Raw genomic sequence first — 21681 nt, 5'->3', positions numbered from 1 at the left:
AAACATATGTTTCTGTGCCCGGTTTATATGCCTTTTAAACCTTGCACCAGAGGCCTCCCGAGTAGCGCAGCGGTCTAAGGCACTGCATCACATTGATTATCGAGTTGAACACGCCAACTCCTGATTCTGTGGGTACGGTACCTGATCCCGCCTACATTGATAACGGCTGACAGGTCGTTCTCCTCCTGCGCTTCATTGGGCCTCCGCAGCAGTCGCTGCCGTTTAAAGAACACACCCTTCTTAGTGACCACCTCCTGCTGGTTCTCCAGGGGGAAGTGGAAGGGCGTGAACTCTTTTTCCGTGCTGCCCGCTAGGAAGGCCACCTCCTGGTACATCCCTGCTGCTCCTCTGGGGGACCCTGGTTGGGAGGAAAGGGGTGTTTCACTAGCCGACTGGGTTGGCAGGGACCTCACCCATCCAGGAGCAGGGCTGGTCTCTGTGGAAACAAAGCAGAGGAAAGAAAGTTCTGGGTTTTTTTCGAGAGGAACTCCACAGGTTTATCGGGACAAATTTGGTCAGAATCTCAAGCTTAAGCCGTTTCTAAAAATCACTCTTCATACTCACTCTCTCATCACACCACAACAAGTCTTACATCAGCAGAAACCCTGATGCAGAGAGAGGAACTGGTTAAGTTGTGGTATTTAACATGGCTGAGGCCCTAAATTAGGTATTGTTTATCAAGGTTCACTAAATTACAATAAATACAGACCAATTAACGGTGGGATTTCAACAAAGAAAATAACTAACAGGTTGGCTATACCAGAGTAAAACTTCTTGTGATTCATCTTTCATGGGCCATTGACTTTGTTTACAACAACAGAAAAAGGGCAATTAATTCTGCAGCATTAATGTCTTGTTTTAATCTTCTTCCAATGTATACGTTTTAGTTAGTGTAACCACAGGTTCAACCAAAGAAACAAACTCCTAAGATGTGGCACTTTCTAATGGCACCTTCTAGTCATAATACTGACAGAATGCAGCTCTGCTCTGCGTAGTGAGGGTTAAATGATTCATACCAAGCCAAATGATATCACAGTGAACTGCTATCAGCCACAATACTCCTCTTCATGATTCAGCATTACACTCTAAAACGTGTGTCAGTTTCAATTAAGAGTAGTCATTCACGAGAGTGATCCAAACCTCAAAACTCCCGAGTGGCATAGTGGTCTAATGTACTGCATCTTAGTGCAAGAGGCGTCACTACAGTCCCTGGTTCGAATTCCGTATGTATCCCATCCGGCCGTGATTGGGAGACCATAGGGCGGTGCACAAGGGGCCCAGCGTCATCCTGGTTTGGCTGGGGTAGGCAGTCATTGTAAATAAGAATGTGTTCTTAACTGACTTGCCTTGTTAAATAAAATTAAAAACAGGACACTGACTGTTGGTGGATAAGTTGAAAACATTACGAAATCTTTGAGAAATGATAGAATGTATATGTCCTTCATCAAACCCTAAATCTCTCGTGTCCAATAATACAAGTCCACTCCAAAGTCTCCAGAGACCAGAGTGCTTTGATGAGGTATTGATTTATTGTGATGTGTTTTACATTAGATTGCTGCAGATGGGTGAAAACAGTTCAGTCAGGTCTACTGCAACTAAAGTAGAGTGCTGAAAGACGCTAGCCTAATGACAGAGATGACAGCCCAATGAGCTAGGGAGGAGACTTCAAACAGACGACAATGATTTTACCTACCTGTTACTCGTATGCATGAAAGACAACTGCAGATTTAGGAAACCCCAAAAAAGCCAGGTTGAGCCAAGAGTATCCATCGCCCGCTGATTAAACACAGTGAAATGTGTCAGTGCGCTCCAGTGCCTGGCTCGCGGGGAAAATAAGCTCCAGATAATATGTCACATCTTCTGCTGAAGCCGTGTGTTCTAATGTATTTACCACTTGGTTTACCACATTCTCTTTGGTTCATTTTACAATGTCCAGGGTCAAGTGCAGATAACTGAGTGTGTTTTTCCTATGGTGCGTATGTCCAGGGTTGGGTAGGTTACTTTCTAAATGTAATCCGATAGTTACTATACCTAACAAAAATATAAATGCAACATTTTCAACGATTTTACTGAGTTACAGTTCATAAGGAAATCAGTCAATTGAAATAAATTATTTAGGCCCTAATCTATGTATTTCACATGACTGGGCAGGCACGGAGCCAGGCCCAGCCAATCAGAATGAGTTTTGCCACGAAAAGGCTTTACTACAGACAGAAATACTTGTCCGATTCATCAGCTGTCCGGGTGGCTGATCTCAGACGATCCCGCAGGTGAAGAAGCCGGATGTGGAGGTCCTGGGCAGAAGTGGTTACACATGGTCTGCGGCTGTGAGGGTGGTTGGACGTACTGCCAAATTATCTAAAATGAAGTTTGAAGTGGCTTATGGTAGAGAAATGAACATTAAAATCCCTGGCAACAACTCTGGTAGACATGCTCCGTCAAAACTTGAGACACTTATGGCATTGTGTTGTGTGACGAAACTGCACATTTTAGAGTGGCCTTCTATTGTCCCCAGTACAAGGTGCACCTGTGTAATGATCATGCTGTTTAATCAGCTTCTTGATATTCCACACCTGTCAGGTGGATGGATTATCTTGACAAAGGAGAAATGCTCACTAACAGGGATGCAAACAAATGTGTGCACAGAATTTGAGAGAAATAAGCTTTTTGCACGTATGAAACATTTCTGGGACCTTTTATTTCAGATCATAAAACCAACACTTTAAAAAGATTGGTGTTTCCAATGACAATCTGTGTGCATCGTGTGATTTTGACTAATTGGTTGATGATGTCTTTGGAAATGCTTTATCTTCATATTTTTTTACTACAAAACATAGAAATGCACCATTTTCACATATGTTCATGATTGGGTGGTGCTGGAGATGATGAATATGAAGTTGAACACTTTGGAAATTTCCCTTTAGAAGAATTAGAAGCGTTAGAAGAAAACAACCCATCAAGCACATTTGGTGTCATAGTGGTCTCCGACTTGTGGTCTGACTCACTCAAGTGGAACAAACACTCATTTACACCTTTTTTCAATGCTGAATTGAGTGTCATCGACAAAACAGAAAAGGTGTCAATGTATTTTTTTTTTTTTTCATCCTACACATCAGATGTCATTGGTTAGCATGACATCTGTCTCTGGGGGCTCAGGTCCATAAATGCACAGAACGCCACCCTTGAGAGGACACCCACAGACCATACAGTGCCATCATTTACAATCCCAGGTGTAGGATCTTATATTTGATCACTTTTATTGCTGAGAATTTTCCAGCTCCACAGGAAATGCAGATGAGCTTTGTGATTTACATAAATTCACTGAAAACCCACATAATTATATTAACAGTATTGCACTTTTCATGTAGCCTACTTTTGACCAGCTAATAGACTAACCACTGATCAAACAACATTATGGACTAAACGTTCAAATGCTGTTGATGCAGGATTATTTTGCTACGACAATACTGGTCAAATTAAGATCCTACATCTGTATGATGGACCACGTAATCATACATATAGGGCCTTTGACTAGTCGTCAACATAATGCTGAGACAGTAGCCTGGTCCCAGATCCGTTTGTGCAGTCTTGCTGGAAAACGGAGGATAGTACAATGCTTGGTCCTACATACAGGACTGCTGTGAGATATGACTTTAAACTATAGGTAGCCTCTCTCCAGTTGTGCTCACCAGTGGTGACCGCTGGAGGGACTACATTATCCTTCGACAACAAAAATCGGTCCTGTGTAGTCTCTGTAGTAAGATATTGTATCATAGCATTATGTCTACTCTACATATCCTGCCATACTGGAGTGACGTGGGTTTCCTGCTTAATGTGTGATAATGTCTAACAGTGCACGGATGGTTTGGGGAAGAAGACAATGTCCATATTTGAATGAGTAAACTTTTATCGTCTGAGAAGAGAGCGTGGCTGCTGCGCTGACCCCTTTCATAAATACACATCATTACCATAAACATTCTGAAAGCCCAAAGATGGGTTCATGAAAATCATCCAGGCTTTATTTAACTAGGCATGTCAGTTAAGAACAAATTCTTATTTTCAACGGCTAGGTAATTGTGACCCATTTATTCAGCCCTTTAATGAAAGCAATTATAAAATAGACCAGGGAAAAGTAACAACGAAAAGGCAGATGAAGGTAGCCCTAATCTAGAGGGATTCTAAAATGTAACATGTGCATCAGATTTGAACCATCTAGTGGACCAATATTCGGAACAGTCCTGACCAACAGTCCTGACCAACAGTCCTGACCCTTGCCAAGGTCCCGCATCTGCTATATCTCATGCGTCAAGCTGCATGTGGAGCTGGAGTACGTGGCTGTAAAAAGCATAGGATAGTTCATCCTTACAGTCATAGATAGGAGATGTACTTTGAAGGTGGAGAGGAGGATGACAATATCAAAATAGGACATTGTAACAGAAAATAGCCATTTTGGGAGGGATTCATGCCCCACGAGGAAGACAAGAACAGCTCCTGTAAAAAGGGCTTGATGGTCTATTCAAACAAAAAGGCATGAACTCTTAGTAAGGTTGGGTAGTTTTGTTTATTAAAAGAGCTGTACTTTGTTCCTTTGCAAAAGGGCTTTAGAGAGAATGCAAGGTACAGTATCAGATAAATAGCCTCACGGTAGAGACTTAGAGGGTGTTTGATGCCTACTGAAATGTAGAGCACTTGTTTCTGTACAGGCATCGTTATGAGAAGTCCATCCACAATAACACTCTATTCTTCCATACATCGTTACACAACCACACAAGGGAGTGGTTGCATTTCTACTGTTAGAATGTGATTTATGCAATGGATGTGGTCTATAGTGGCTGTCTCACGTCCTTCATGTAGTTTGGAAATAGTGCAGCTACAATGTCCAAGACACATTTCCCCCTTTAGGGCAATAATGTTTCTATCACCTTTAGAATTTGTCTTGAAGGTAATTATTTCTCCCTGCATGTACTCAGATATTACGTGGACTGTCTGCGTGTGGTTCCAGGACATATAGGAAAAATGGGAGAATACTGCCATGTGTAACAGCATTAACCTCCCCAACCCCCAGTCCAGTCCACACATCAACAAGTGAATGAAATGTGGGAGGAATGCATGGACCTATATATAGAGATTCCATACAGGCAGTAAAAGGAGAGCCATTTGAGAGGGTAGGAGCTGTTTTAAAAGGGTGTATAACCCATTGACTTGTATGGAATTCAATCACAGTCCATAATAGGTTCTAGAAAGAGCTTAGCTGAGAGGGTAGAATTCAGTAGACTATAGAAACCTTTTGTTTAAACAATTATAGCCCCATTTGTTTTGGGGTTATACAATTATTGATCATTGTCAATCAGAACGCTTGCACTGAGCCAAGACGGCCGAAAATCCAATATTCAAAGGCCTATATTTGAAATAAATCACCTATAGATTCATCTTATCTAGGAGACAACTTTAAACCTGGCTCTGTCAGATTTCGCACATCTTGCAAAAAAGAACCCGCTGCCAGAGCCTACGGTGCTTTGGGATATGAGAGAGAGAGAGAGACACACGTTGGACAGGTCGTTCATAGTAAGGAAAGGTTTCAAATGCATCCCAATTTCTTCCACACTGCATACATCGTGAATCAACATTCGCCTAGCCAGTTAATATGGATGGACATTAGATCATAGACACATTTGTGACCATAGCCCTCTAACCTAAGTGCGCCGCGCACTCCAATATTTAGATAAATGTTATGGCTACAATGTAATAGATGCTGAATAAATATTTTTCAAAGTGTCTGTACAAACATTGAAATATCATTCATGATTACCACACCTACCCGCTGTGTTCGGTTTGTGTCCATCGGCAGAGAACTTCCCCACATTTCGATATCAATTATGAAAGCGCATATTGGTCAACATGAAATACATGCTCCAGTCGACTCCGTCCTCCGTATAAATGATCCTAACATGGTAATTGACTTTATACCAGGTGCACTCAATCCCAGGTAACGTCACGTGCTTTACTTCCGAATCATATGGACCAAGTTTGAAGGTTCGGTAAACTTGCTGCACACCCGCGTTAGCAAGATCAAGGGGAGGATAAAAAATACTGAAAACTACTTTGATTGTTTTAAGTCGAATGAACTACAATAATTGCAAAAGAATCCGTCCAAATTCAACAAAATCACGAGAGAACAGTTGGAAAAAGACACCGCGGATTTGAGAAGAGCCCAGCGTGAATGATTGGGTGTTGCCGCTCTGTGATAACTCCAATTTGAGGGCTCTGCTCTGACTGTCTAGGATGCCGACAGAGACTACTCCGCTCACGCGCAAAATCGCGCCGCGCGGTTTGTGCCATGCTCTGCTTCTTCCCCGAATTGAATCCTGCTTCCAACAGCCATTTCAAGAAGCTCACACTGTGATTGCATAAGAAAAAAATCACGAGCCATACACATGTTTAAATGCGCACAAATAAATGTATACGCAGAAATAAAAAAATATAGGTTATATATAATTTGAGTTTGGAATTTTCTTTGTGTTATAAAAGCTCGACAGGATAAACATAGCTAGGACTACTACAATGACGCTACTATATTATTACATGGTTATAGGCTCCTCTCGTTTTCCTATAATGGTGTAGGGCCTACCATAGGCTGTGGTGTAGGCCTATGAAATAAATGATTTCAGAGTGATTGTGCATACAATTTATGGAAAGTGAAAGATGAGGGGAAGTGAAGAAATACTTGGCAGTTGGTCCTTCTTGATTGACTGGTGTGATGATAGGTGTCTCATTTACAAAGCAGGTAGCAGCCAGGCACAGCAATGCATCATTTGTCTGTTCATTTCAGTGCTAGTGTCTGTCACAACATATATCAGTACCACAGGACCCATCTGCGTCACAAGGCTGTAATTGCTTCAAACGTGGTAATGATAACATCACTAATGAAGGTCTGATGGATGGACCTCTATAGATGAACAGGCCTACTACAATTCTAATGTTTACATTGACTGTTATTCACCAGCACATCATTGACTGGGATGAACAATTGCCACAGTCAGTTGGTGACTGGATTGAGTTCGCCTCTCACGTAATATTACAGTAAATACAAATATAGAAACAGAGAGTTGGGGCCTGGAGTTTTCCTAACCAGGTGACCCAGGTAAAAACTCTGGACCCTAGTTATAATGAGGTCTAACTATGAGAGCCTGAGCATTGGTACCATTCACTGTAAAGTCACCAGTCAGCAGCTGACAGGTCGTAGACTCTCACCTAGACCCTCACCTCTAGAGGAGGAGTCTGTCCTACCATTCAGTGATGATTAAAAGGGCCAACTAGCTGTCATCGCTATGCCATATCAATGACACAAAATCCTTTTGAGAGTGAAGGATGCCTCAGGTTATGATGTGATTCAGCTTCACCAGAGGATCTGAGCCCCAGTGGAATAATTTGTTGTGGAAAAAGTGAATTAGATTTTCTACATTGTGAGGGACATCTCAAAGTCTCATCCCAAAGAAAACACGCCTCAGATGTCTCCAGCAAGAGATCATATGTATTTAGAAAAGATCTGGAGCAAATGACTCCTGTTGTCTAGGCTAAAGGTCATTCATCTCCATTCATTCTCTCATAATGTCCCTCAGACATTAAAATGTCTCTTTAAATTCATGGTGATAGAGAAAGAAAGTTCCAGAGATTGTTCACTAAAATAAAAGTTTGTTCGGTTTTACCTTGGCTCGAATTGCTGAGAGAGAGCTGACTGGTGGATGAGATTAGCCTTGAACTATATGAAGTGGGAAGAGTGGAAGTTGTGTTAAAAAGAGCTATAGTCTATTGATTGATTGTCAATCACTTCTAAATGCTTTTATGTCCTCAGGAGGTTTTCTGAGTGCACATTACAGGTTTACCTCTTCCTACCACACTGTACGAGAAAGCAACAAATCAGCTGAAACTAGATTACACTGTCTAAGATGAGTAAACGTGAATTACATTACAGCGCTATTAAACGGCCGCTATGGTTTGTGACATTGATGAATTACCGTGTTCAGAATGTCCAACATCAACTGATTCCACTGTCTCTGTCTCCAGTCCTCCTATACAAGCAACCCCTCGGAGGGAGAATCTACTGACTCCATCAGGGTCGTGAGTAATGAGTTTATAAACCCATAATTATGTTTACACACTCTCCGGGTTGTGCCGTAGGTTTAGGATAGAGTGATGGAGGAGGATGAAGAGGGAAACCCATAGATTTAAAGTATAGAAGAGAGGAATACTGTTGGAACTTTGACAAACAGGACCTGTGAGTCTGTTGTGAGTTCCAAATGGCACCCTATTCCCTATGCAGTGTACTACCAGAGGGCCGGTCAAAAGAAGTGCACGATTGGGAATAGGGTGCCATTTAAACCAGTGTGTTTTCACTGAGGTTATTAAAAATGCAGCTCTGTTTGCTCTGAGCTAATGATTCATAGTGATGCCGCTGTCTGTATCAGGTATTGATTAAGCAGACTAGGATGCTCCCAGCCATTAGGGATCAGTGATACACAGGAGGAGGGTGGTTTGAACCTTTAGAATGGGACTACCTTCTCCTACAATGGCATGCTTGCCAACCACACTAGAAACATCACCAGATTAGGGAAAATAAAGGAAAATACTAAAGCCAAATCATTAAATTGGGTAGATAATGTCAGTATTCAGGTCACGGGAAAGGTTGAGCAGCATAAAAGCTTTGTCCACTGAACCACCACACTCACTTGCTGTTTGGACTCGGTTAATCCAGAACTAAAATCTTGCGTAATTTCATCAGACGTTTACAAAGTCTGTCCACAAGATATTACGTTTGGAGAAACCAGTAGACAAAACATTATGAACACCTGCTCTTTCAATGACAGACTGACAAGGTGAATCCAGGCGAAAGCTATGACCCCTTATTGATGTCACCTGTTAAATCCACTTCAATCAGTGTAGATGAAAGGGAGGAGACAGGTCAAAGAAGGATTTTGAAGCCTTGAGATATGGATTGTGTGTGTGTGCCATCCAGAGGGTGAATGCATAATACAAATGATTTAAGTGCTTTTGAACAGGGTATGGTAGTAGGTGTCAGGCACACCGGTCAAGAACTGCAATGCTCAACAGTTTCCCGTGTGTATCAAGAATGTTCCACCACTCAAAGGACATCCAGCCAATTTGACACAACTGTGGGAAGCATTGGAGCCAACATGGGCCAGCATCCCCGTGGAATGCTTTCGACACCGTGTAGAGTCCATGTCCTGACGAATTGAGACTGTTCAGAGGGCAAGGAGGGGGGGGGGTGTTCCTAATGTTTGGTATACTCAGTGTACGTTCCCTCATTAGTAGGGCACGTACTTCTTCAGTTCTGTTCTGTGGAAGTAAAGAGAGAGACATAAACACTATGAGCACATATCAGTGTAATTATGGTGCTCTTGACCCATATTAAAAAGGCCACAATCACAATTATCTCCAGAGTAGGGCTGACACAGGGCAGCTCTGCTCCTAAGCTTTTACAAGCCTTTCGCTTCATCAACAATAACATCTGCTGAACATGTGGATGTGACAAATAAAATTAGATTTTGATTTCACAGTGGACCAGACGCCATATTAATCAAAACACTTTATTGTCTACGTACACATGTTGTACACACGCTTACACACACACACACGCACGCACGCACGCACGCACGCACGCACGCACGCACGCACGCACGCACGCACGCACACACACACACACACACACACACACACACACACACACACACACACACACACACACACACACACACACACATAGTCTATCTTTCACAAATGCATTTCATGGTCACACATAATAATAATAAGAAACATTCATACATATAAACCAACACCCACACAAACATAAAAAGTACAAATCTCTACTCTAAATACCATTTATTCCCAAATCAGCCTTTTATTCTGGCTAAGCTTTCAAGCTTATTGCCTTCTCCCTTCATTAAAATAATAATATTTCCTCTGGAGAAGCATGGAGAGAAACTATCGCTTAAATGCAGCATTCAACTTAATCATTACAAGATAATTACCCATAATAGTCACATCCATTTGAATAAAGTGCCCATTTGGATAATGGAAGTCGGAATCATAAAACATTTCTCCTTTTCAATCGTTCTCCTTTGAAATGTTGCCTCTGTGATGACTTGGAGCTGGGAGTGGATTCAGCAGGGATCATTCATAGACAGGCCTTGGAGGAGAGAGCTGAGTGGAGCGGAGCAGAGGCGAGAAATGTTCATCCCTGCTCTTTACTCAAGGTCTCTGTCCATCAGAGAAAAATGTAAGGGTGCTGAAAGAACAAGTAATGTGATTGACAGGCTCTGAGTCAGCTGTATTAGTCATATTAACCTTCTCCTCTCCATTAGCAGAGAAGAGAAAAGAGAAGAGAGAGATGTATACATGAAAGTATGTCTTTCCTTCCATTGCCTGCTGTGAGGTTGTAGCTCAACTAGGATCTAATCCAAAGACATACTGTAGGTCTATAGATGAAGCAGGGTTGTCACTCCTTGTACTCTGTCACATGACACGGAGTACAAGCAGTGGAATGTTAGCTAAACAGAGACTGGCAACCAGGCTTTTAAATATCTCACTTCGCCTCTTCCTCTCTGGTTATATTGATAAAGACCCAACAGGGACCAACCACTAACGGAGACCAGCTTTGCATAAAAATCCCACGACCGTCGTAAAAATGAACTCCATCCAATTCCATGAAATTTGACTTGATCCGATTAAATTAGATTAGTAGGTGAACTCGTTCAAAAACACTTTCACTAACATGGCCTCATGTATAGATTCCATATGGTCAAACCTGAGAATAGACGAGCAAATGTATAGTAGAAATGACTAGTGAGACGCTACGGAGTGTGTGAGGCTCAGCATTATGGGTTGGAGAGCAAGAGAAGAGAAGACGAGAGAAAGAGAGAGATGAGAAGGGGAGTACGGCATGTCTCAGGGAGGTGTGCGTGTGTGTAGTTTTGTAGCACATCTCAGAGAGAAGTGTGTGTGTAGTTTGTAAAGTAAACATGAAGGTGCAAGAGAAATTCAATAAGGCAGCATCTGACAGAGTATCTGCGTGATGTCAGAACACTTTATCTCCTGATTGGTCCTGTCTGACAGGGAGACGTGTTGTGTAATACTGAAGAGCATTGTCTACACTGAGGGACGACTGTCACGTAGGAGTGATGCCATCTGAAGTAAGACAATGACTGAAAAGAGGAGAGAGAAGGTAGGCCTATATGGGAAGGACCAAGAGACTGAAAAACAGCTTCTATCTCAAGGCCATCAGACTGTTAAATAGCCATCACTAGCCGGCTTCCACCCAGTTATGCAACCCTGCACCTTAGAGGCTGCTGCCCTATATACATAGACATGGAATTAATGGCCACTTTAATCATGGAACACTAGTCACTATAATAATGTTTATATACTGCATTACTCATCTCACATGTATTCTATTCTACAGTATTTTAGTCAATGCCACTCCGACATTGCTCAATCTAATATTTACATATTTCTTAATTCCATTCTTTTACTATTAGATTTGTGTGTATTGTTGTTAATTGTTGGATACTACTGCACTGTTGGAGCTAGGACACAAGTGTCATGACTTTCGCCAAAGTCTGTCCCTCTCCTTGTTCGGGCGGTGTTCGGCGGTCGACGTGACCGACCTTCTAGCCATCACTGATCCATTTTTCATTTTCCATTGGTTTTGTCTCGTCTTCCTTCACACCTGGTTCCAATCTCATCAATTACATGTTGTGTATTTAACCCTCTGTTTCCCCTCATGTCCTTGTCAGAGATTGTTTGATTGTATGTGATGTGCAAGTTATGTGTTGGTGTGTGACGGGTTTTGAACCCACTTTTGTATATTTTGGTTTTTGGAGTTTTGTCAGCACTTAATAAACGACTCCGTTTATACTGACTTCCCTGCCACCAACACGCACCCTTTACAACAAGCATTTCGTCACACCTGCAATAACATGTGTATGTGACCGATAACATGTGACCGATATACCCAAGAAGACTCAAGGCTGTAATTGCTGCCAAAGGTGCTTCAACAAAGTTCTGAGTAAAGGCTCTGAATACTTTTGTAAATGTGATATTTCAGTTTTTTTTGTATATATTTGCAACAATTCCTAAAAACCTGTTTTTGCTTTGTCTTTATGAGGTATTGTGTGTAGATTGATGAGACACTTTAATTGTATTTTTTAAATGATAGAAAAAGACTGTAACGTAACAAAATGTGGAATACTTTCCAAATGCACTGTGCTGTCTGGCTATCATTATAGTGGATCCTTTGATGGACTTTGACATCGCATCAAGATATTTCTGTGGCTGGCAAATCAATGATATTGCTGAGCGGAATCATAACTCACTTCCAGCTAAAAAAGGAAAGATAGTAATTCACTCACCCAACTTTATTTACAGTCAAGTATTTACAATGAAATAAATCCACTATTTACTCACGACTGCTGCTTAGAGGGAGTTTTGACGAGAGGCAGTTTTGACACTCTACCTTCTACAAAAAGACAAAGTCACAGGAAAGGTCCCAGCCTGTTTGGTAGGCTGCTGCTGTGGGCGACTTCCTTCTCCTCCCATGTCCTTAACAATCATAATGGTTAATGTGCCCCACATTCAATTGCAAATCATTGAACATCAATGGGGAAAACAGCCATAAAATAGAGAGTTGCATGTGGGTGCGATAGGTAGCCTAGCGGTTAGACTGTTGAGCCAGTGACCGAAAGGTTGCTGGATTGAATCCCCGAGCTGACAAGGTAAAAATGTGTTGTTCTGAACAAGGCAGTTAACCCACTGTTCCCCGGTAGGCTGTCATGGTAAATAAGAATTTGTTCTTAACTGACTTGCCTAGTTAAATAAAAATGCAACTGGTTTTAAATGTGCTGCATGGCTGAGGCGTCTGTCCATTGATGAACTGTATACAACACCTTCCGCCATGATTATTATGACACGTCTTATAAACAGAGCAGGCTGCAGATGTTAGAGAAGTCTGTCTTTCTTTCTCTTTTCATGTTTTTCTTTCTCTTCCGCTTGACTTCCTGTCAGCAGCCCATCCGCCATAAGGTTCTGTACTGTATGGCGTGTTGTTGTTATGAAGTGTCAAAGTGTCACAACAGCAGCGTCCTAGACGTCAGCACTGCGAACTGCTAGTTTTTCAGTGAGGCTCAAGAATGAAAAACATACACTCTGTGAGTTTCCAAGAAGTTGAGGAAGCCAACATTAATTAAGAGGCTGCAGCACATGAAAAGGAACATCTTAAGTCATGATGATCTGTATGTCCAAACATTAAAGCCTCGCAGTTTCTCAAAATATCTCCAGGCGCAATACTACCCAAGGAGCTGCTCTGCGATTGAGCCTGTCTGGAGTGGTTTTCACTTTTGGGACTATCACATTGGTTCCATTTCACCAGGGAAGCTAAAACAAGCCCAGCTAAAGAATTTGAAAGAAAACCAAATACTTTTTTAACACAGTTCTGCAAAAATGATATCTAACCACTGACTTCCACTTGAGTAGTGCAGTGGCAGTAAATGTTATCATGTCCTATAGCAGTTAAATGTTATCATGTCCTATAGCAGTTAAATGTTATAATTTCCTATAGTAGCTAAATGTTATCATGTCCTATAGCAGTTAAATGTTATCATGTCCTATAGCAGTTAAATGTTATCATGTCCTATAGCAGTTAAATGTTATCATGTCCTATAGCAGTTAAATGTTATCATGTCCTATAGCAGTTAAATGTTATAATTTCCTATAGTAGCTAAATGTTATCATCTCCTATAGCAGTTAAATGTTATAATGTCATATAGCAGTTAATTGTTATCATGTCCTATAGCAGTTAAATGATATCATGTCCTATAGCAGTTAATGTTATCATGTCCTATAGCAGTTAATTGTTATCATGTCCTATAGCAGTTAAATGATATCATGTCCTATAGCAGTTAAATGTTATCATGTCCTATAGCAGTTAAATGTTATCATGTCCTATAGCAGTTAAATGTTATTTACATTTACATTTAAGTCATTTAGCAGACGCTCTTATCCAGAGCGACCATGTCCTATAGCAGTTAAATGTTATCATGTCCTATAGCAGTTAAATGTTATCATGTCCTATAGCAGTTAAATGTTATCATGTCCTATAGCAGTTAAATGTTATCATGTCCTATAGCAGTTAAATGTTATCATGTCCTATAGCAGTTAAATGTTATCATGTCCTATAGCAGTTAAATGTTATCATGTCCTATAGTAGCTAAATGTTATCATGTCCTATAGCAGTTAAATTTTATCATGTCCTATAGCAGTTAAATGTTATCATGTCCTATAGCAGTTAAATGTTATAATTTCCTATAGCAGTTAATGTTATCATGTCCTATAGCAGTTAAATGTTATCATGTCCTATAGCAGTTAAATGTTAGAATTTCCTATAGCAGTTAAATGTTATCATGTCCTATAGCAGTTAAATGTTATAATGTCCTATAGTAGCTCAATGTTAGCATGTCCTATAGCAGTTAAATGTTATCATGTCCTATAGCAGTTAAATGTTATCATGTCCTATAGCAGTTAAATGTTATCATGTCCTATAGCAGTTAAATGTTATAATGTCCTATAGTAGCTAAATGTTATCATGTCCTATAGCAGTTAATGTTATCATGTCCTATAGCAGTTAATGTTATCATGTCCTATAGCAGTTAAATGTTATCATGTCCTACAACAGTTAAATGTTATCATGTCCTATAGCAGTTAATGTTATCATGTCCTACAACAGTTAAATGTTATCATGTCCTATAGCAGTTAATGTTATCATGTCCTATAGCAGTTAAATGTTATCATGTCCTATAGCAGTTAATGTTATCATGTCCTATAGCAGTTAAATGTTATCATGTCCTACAACAGTTAATGTTATCATGTCCTATAGCAGTTAATGTTATCATGTCCTATAGCAGTTAAATGTTATCATGTCCTACAACAGTTAAATGTTATCATGTCCTATAGCAGTTAATGTTATCATGTCCTACAACAGTTAAATGTTATCATGTCCTATAGCAGTTAAATGTTATCATGTCCTATAGCAGTTAATGTTATCATGTCCTATAGCAGTTAAATGTTATCATGTCCTATAGCAGTTAAATGTTATAATTTCCTATAGCAGTTAATGTTATCATGTCCTATAGCAGTTAAATGTTATCATGTCCTATAGCAGTTACATGTTATCATGTCCTATAGCAGTTAAATGTTATAATTTCCTATAGCAGTTAAATGTTATCATGTCCTATAGCAGTTACATGTTATCATGTCCTATAGCAGTTAAATGTTAGCATGTCCTATAGCAGTTAAATGTTATAATTTCCTATAGTAGCTAAATATTATAATTTCCTATAATAGCTAAATGTTATAATTTCACATAGTAGCTAAATGTTATCACATCCTATATTAGCTAAATGTTATAATTTCATATAGTAGCTAAATATTATCACGTCCTATATTAGCTAAATGTTATACTTTCATATAGTAGCTAAATGTTATCATGCCCTATAGTAGCTAAATTTTATCATGTCCTATAGTAGCTAAGAATTATAATTTCATATAGTAGCTAAATGTTATCATGTCCTATAGTAGCTAAAAATTCGAAATTCATATAGTAGCTAAATGTTATCATGTCCTATATTAGTTAAATGTTATAATTTCCTGTAGTAGCTAAATGTTATCACGTCCTATATTAGCAAAATGTTATCATGTCCTCTCAACACTGGAAACAAAGAGCAAACAAAGACAAACCGGCCGCAGTAAGGCTCGGGGCCCTGTGAGAGGTCTTATGACTGTAATAAATCATACAACCACAGACAGATGGGCTAGAGTTGGAATCTTTAGGAAGTCCACAAATTCTCTTCATGCAATTGACATAACCTTAGTTCACATTGCAATGAGGGGAAAACAGATAGAGAGAAGGAAAGAGGAAGACAGATATAGAGAAGGAAAGAGGGGAGGACAGATAGAGAGAAGGAAAGAGGAAGACAGATATAGAGAAGGAAAGAGGGGAGGACAGATAGAGAGAAGGAGAGGAAGACAGATATAGAGAAGGAAAGAGGGGAGGACAGATAGAGAGAAGGAAAGAGAGGAAGACAGACAGCGAGGAAGAAGTTACACCTTACAACAGGACAGCGACCCTAAGCACACAGCCAAGGCAACGCAGGAGTAGCTTCGGGACAAGTCTCTGAATGTCCTTCAGTGGCCCAGCTAGAGCCAGAACTTGAACCTGATTGAACATTTCTGGAGAGACCTGAAAATAGCTGTGCAGCAACACTCCCTCTACAACCTGACCGAGCTTGAGAGGATCTGCAGAGAAGAATGGGAGAAACTCCCCAAATACAGGTGTGCCAAGCTTGTAGCATCATACCCAAGAAGACTTGAGGCTGTAATCACTGCCAAAGGTGATTCAACAAATTACTAGTTACGAGTAAAAAGGGTCTGAATATTTCTGTAATATATATTTTTTATAATCATTTTCTTTATTAAAAAATGTTTTGCTTTGTCATTTTGCTTTGTAATTATGCTTTGTCATTACTTTGTCAAAATGTCGAACAAGTCAAGGGGTCTGTCTACTTTCCGAAGGCACTGTAGGTAAAATTGCGCTTCCCTCGATATATAATATCTCACCATCAATGAAAACATGATTATTCCCACTATTAATTTATAATACAGGGAATCTTGAAATATATGCCAGCTACATACACTACATACACTATGAAATGAAATTGTCTTCTTTGACTGTCTGTGTGTGATGAGCTAGCCTCATAACAGCTAGCGGCTAAAAACACAGTAACCATCTGAGAGAGAGGGGCTTTAAATGGAAGGTTGTTGTATAGCTTGTTAGCTCTGTCAGAATCCTTAGCCCTTGTGAAGCAGCCAAGGGAAGCATGGCGAGAGAGGTGATTGGCTACTTGTTGTTGTGTTGTGGAAGGAACATGAATATCAGAGGCTGGTGGGAGGAGCAATAGGACTCATTGTAATGGCTGGAATGGAATTGTATCAAACACATCAAACATATGGAAACCACATGTTTGACTCCGTTCCATTGATTCCGCGCCAGCCGTTACAATGAGCCCGCCCTCCTATAGCTCCTCCGACCAGCCTCCTCTGATGGATATGGACATCAGGACATGTACAGGACCCCTCAGACCTCTGGTTCTGCTTTGAAATAAACATCATGATTCTAAAGCTGACGTTCAGAAGGGGCATCAAATACATGTTTCTTGGTATTTTGTTTCAAGGCTAGAAAATAATCTCTCATTTTAAAGGGCATAGTGCACAGTACAGATAAAGACCAGAGGCACTTTTTAACAGATTTTCAAGCAACCAAATCATCCAGACCATATCGGCTATTTCTTACTGTACACAGTATGGTTCAGATAAAACATTTATAATTAGTGTTATTCCCAGTTTCAATCAATCAATAAAATGTATTTATAAAGCCCTTCTTACATCAGCTGATGTCACAAAGGGCCCAGCCTAAAACCCCAAACAGCAAGCAATGCAGATGTAGAAGCACAGTGGCTAGGAAAAACTCCCTAGAAAGGTTGGAACCTAGGAAGAAACTTAGAGAGGAACCAGGCTCTGAGGGGTGACCAGTCCTCTTCTGGCGGTGCTGGGTAGAGATTATAACAGTACATGGCCAAGATGTTCAAGCATTCATAGATGACCAGCAGGGTCTTTCCACCTCTTCGTGAGCTCTGCTGGCATTATTTTATTTTAAAACTCCATTACACTGTAAATTCACATCGGTGGATTTATAAAGTCACATACGTAGGTGCATGGTGCCATAATGTACTCTCAGCAAAAACCGCTGAGTAGTTCCACTTTAATATTTCAAATAAGCAGCAGCCTAAACTCTATTGTGCCCGTGGACAAAAATACCCACGGCATTAACAACCGACAGCTATATGACTGGAGGAGTGGGTAATTGGCTGCTGAGGTCTGGGATTCTGAACCGTATGGCCCGTCACTACGGGTGACACAAGGGACAGAGTCACGGCTTGACAGACAAAGGGGGGTATGTTATAAGCATGTGAGAGGGACATGATTGAGTTACAGAGTATTTATTCACTTTGACAGTAGCACCACTGGCACCCAATAGTTGTTCCTGAACTAGCACTTTAAAATGAGTGTTGAGAAGCGTACAAATTCAACATGGCACCTAAAGATACCAGAATTATAAGGAAGGCACGCAGGCACGCGCCCACACACACACACACACACACACACACACACACACACACACACACACACACACACACACACACACACACACACACACACACACACACACACACACACACACACACACACACACACACACACACACACACACACACACCAGAGGGGGAGCTGTCTTGTCTTGTTGAACTGACCCAGTTATTACCAGCAGCATTAAACACGTGATCAGATTTACACTGCAGCTATTGAAATACAAACACGAGCTATTTTCGGAACCTAAGACTGGAATGCGCTCAATAGCTTCAAAACCCTTATTTTTAAAGTTGGCTTTACTATGTCTGTAAACAAAACAACCAGGACAAAGGCTATATCTCCAATGGCACCACTTCTACTGTTTACCAGGTCCCATAGGGGTGCCAGAGGGGATGGCGCCGGAGGTAAACCGGCAGGACAGAACAGCTACGTCCGGTAACACGAGGGGTGGGGGTGTTTGTCTATTTGTCATTAACAGCTGGTGCGCGATGTCTAATATTAAGGTAGTCTCGAGGTATTGCCCACCTGAGGTAGAATACCTCATGATAAGCTGTAGACCACACTGGGAATGGATCCTGAAGACGCTGCAAATATTCCAAACTCAAACTTTCTACAGACACACTTTAGGATCGAACAAATGGTTGACATAGAGAGTTACTGAATTGAGTATCTGAAGACATGGTTAAGTTCCTCTCTGTCTCAGGAAGTGATCGCACCGTGAAGCGAAACGCCTGTTTCTTCTCACTGGGTCATCAATTCCACATGAAGTCGTGCACTTTTTGATAATTGACAGTAAAGAAGAATGATGCTTCAATCAAAAGTATATGTCACACAAGCCACATTGATTTGAATGGATTCAAGCAATAACTTTGATGCTCCTGCTGCTACATTGGTGAACTCAGGATGATTTGTCGTCCTCAATTTCCCGTTAACAGAAACGTTCTGTTTGAAGACCTTTCCGCTAACAGCCAGTTCAGCCTCCTCTTGCTGGCCTACATACAGAAGAGCAAAGCCTGACATTCTAACATCCCTGTGTCAGGGTGATCAAACGTTTCGGGTAGCCTTCCATAAGCTTACCCCAATAAGTTAGGTGAATTTTGGCCCATTCCTCCTGACAGAGCTGGTGTATCTGAGTCAGGTTTGTAGGCTCCTTGCTTGCACACGCTTTTTCAGTTCTGCCCACAAATGTTTTATAGGATTGAGGTCAGTACTTTGTGATGGCCACTCCAATACCTTGACTTTGTTGTCCTTAAGCCATTTTGCCACAACTTCTGGAAGTATGCTTGGGGTCATTGTCCATTTGGAAGACCCATTTGCGACCAAGCTTTAACTTCCTGACTGATGTCTTGAGATATTGCTTCAATATATCCACATACATTTCCTCCCTCATGATGCCATCTATTTTGTGAAGTGCACCAGTCCCTCCTGCAGCAAAGCACCCCCACAACATGATGCTGCCAACCCTGTGCTTCACGGTTGGGATGGTGTTCTTCGGCTTGCAGGCCTCCCCCTTTTTCCCCCAATCACAACGATGGTCACTCAACGTGCTTTTCTTTAAAAAACAAAGACATTTCTAAGTGACCCCAAACTTTTGAAAGGTAGTGTATATAGGGAATAGGGTGCCATTAGGGACGCACACGATACAATACACTCCATTCGTTACACATTATTACACAAGTATCAATTATAAGTTCTGTGAGAGGGTTGTCTGGCACAGGGCCTAAAGGTGGCCGGGATTGGGTTTCTTCAGTCACAATACATTTTCCATTGATCAATGTCATAGGTGCTATTAAAATCGTGTGACTATAGTTCTACTAGTGAGTAAGCATCTCGGAGACTGATGGAAGTATATTACTCATGAAAAATGTCCCAAATCAATTCTTATAGTCAGCCGAACCAGAATAATGGAAGAAAAGTTGTTTTCTGTCTAGGCATTTTTCAGTACAATGGATAGGTAGATAGACGTCTGTCTAATGGAAATGTTACTTTACAGAGCTTTAGTAGACATACTGACAGTGAAGATAGGGAGAATTCATTCACATCCCAAGAAGCCACAGCAACAAAGTCTCAGCTCATATCCAATCATTTTATCATAAAGTCACGTAGTTCACTGCCAGTTTATCAACTCACTCTTATGTAATCATTTATGGGGAAATGAGGTCCAGAGATGTGTGTGTGTGATGAATATAGTGTGTATGGTGTATGTATGTGTGTGATGAATATAGCGTGTATGGTGTGTGTGTGTGTGTGATGAATATAGTGCATGTGTGTGTGTGTGTGTGTGATGAATATAGTGTGTATGGTGTGTGTGTGTGATGAATATAGTGTGTGTGTGTGATGAATATAGTGTGTATGGTGTGTGTGTGTGATGAATATAGTGTGTATGGTGTATGTGTGTGTGTGATGAATATAGTGTGTGTGTGTGATGAATATAGTGTGTGTGTGTGATGAATATAGTGTGTATGGTGTGTGTGTGTGATGAATATAGTGTGTATGGTGTATGTGTGTGTGTGATGAATATAGTGTGTGTGTGTGATGAATATAGTGTGTATGGTGTGTGTGTGTGATGAATATAGTGTGTGTGTGTGATGAATATAGTGTGTATGGTGTGTGATAAACATAGTGTGTATGGTGTGTGTGTGTGTGATGAATATAGTGTGTATGGTGTGTGTGTGATGAATATAGTGTGTATGGTGTATGTGTGATGAATATAGTGTGTATGGTGTGTGTGTGATGAATAGTGTGTATGGTGTGTGTGTGATGAATATAGTGTGTATGGTGTGTGTGTGATGAATAGTGTGTATGGTGTGTGTGTGATGAATATAGTGTGTATGGTGTGTGTGTGATGAATATAGTGTGTATGGTGTGTGTGTGATGAATATAGTGTGTATGGTGTATGTGTGTGTGTGCGCACACTCCATGTCTGGGCCAGTAGCAGTTCATCCAGAGGTAACGGACGGTCGGCTGTCCCTCCAACAGAGACATTGTTTGTAAATTTGTTGTTCGTCTGACTGGCTGAACGAATCTCTATCGACTGCTGCTAAATGCCACCACTGAGCTGGAGAGCAACCAGCTTTTCTTCTGGGAACTCGTTACTTGTTCTTCTTCTCAACACACAGACACACCGAGAGAGAAAGAGAGACAGTCATTTCAAAGACAAATTAATAAACAAATCTTTATTCAATGAAAAGTATTTTCTGTCAGGTCAAGTATGAAATAGAATATATAAATACTTTACATAGTCTTTTTATTGAAAATAAAAATACAGCAAACAAAAATTTAATAGAGAAAACCAAGGTGAGTAATGTGACAGAGTCTAAGGAGACACTGTACAGTGGCAGTTCATGTTCTGGGTGAGGACTCAGCATCACAGTGGCACAGCATTTTAACTCCTGACCCCTGACCAAT

At 40.7% G+C, this 21681-nt stretch overlaps 1 protein-coding gene across 1 annotated transcript in view; it reads right to left on the bottom strand.

The window, feature by feature from the left end:
- Positions 1-6233, bottom strand: part of LOC124042771 (potassium voltage-gated channel subfamily G member 2-like) — a 32140-nt gene extending 25907 nt beyond the window's left edge. The window contains exons 1-2 of the mRNA XM_046360876.1: positions 5819-6233; positions 142-436 (exon numbers count right to left, since the gene is read on the bottom strand). Coding sequence (XP_046216832.1) covers positions 142-335 — 194 coding nt within the window. The 5' untranslated portion in view covers positions 336-436; positions 5819-6233. The remainder of the gene's footprint in view (positions 1-141; positions 437-5818) is intronic.
- Between the last annotated feature and the right edge of the window lie 15448 nt (positions 6234-21681).

This window comes from Oncorhynchus gorbuscha, linkage group LG09 (genome assembly GCF_021184085.1).
Source record: "Oncorhynchus gorbuscha isolate QuinsamMale2020 ecotype Even-year linkage group LG09, OgorEven_v1.0, whole genome shotgun sequence".
NCBI classification, from domain to species: Eukaryota; Metazoa; Chordata; class Actinopteri; order Salmoniformes; family Salmonidae; genus Oncorhynchus; species Oncorhynchus gorbuscha.
This window is presented reverse-complemented; position numbering and strand designations above follow the sequence as displayed.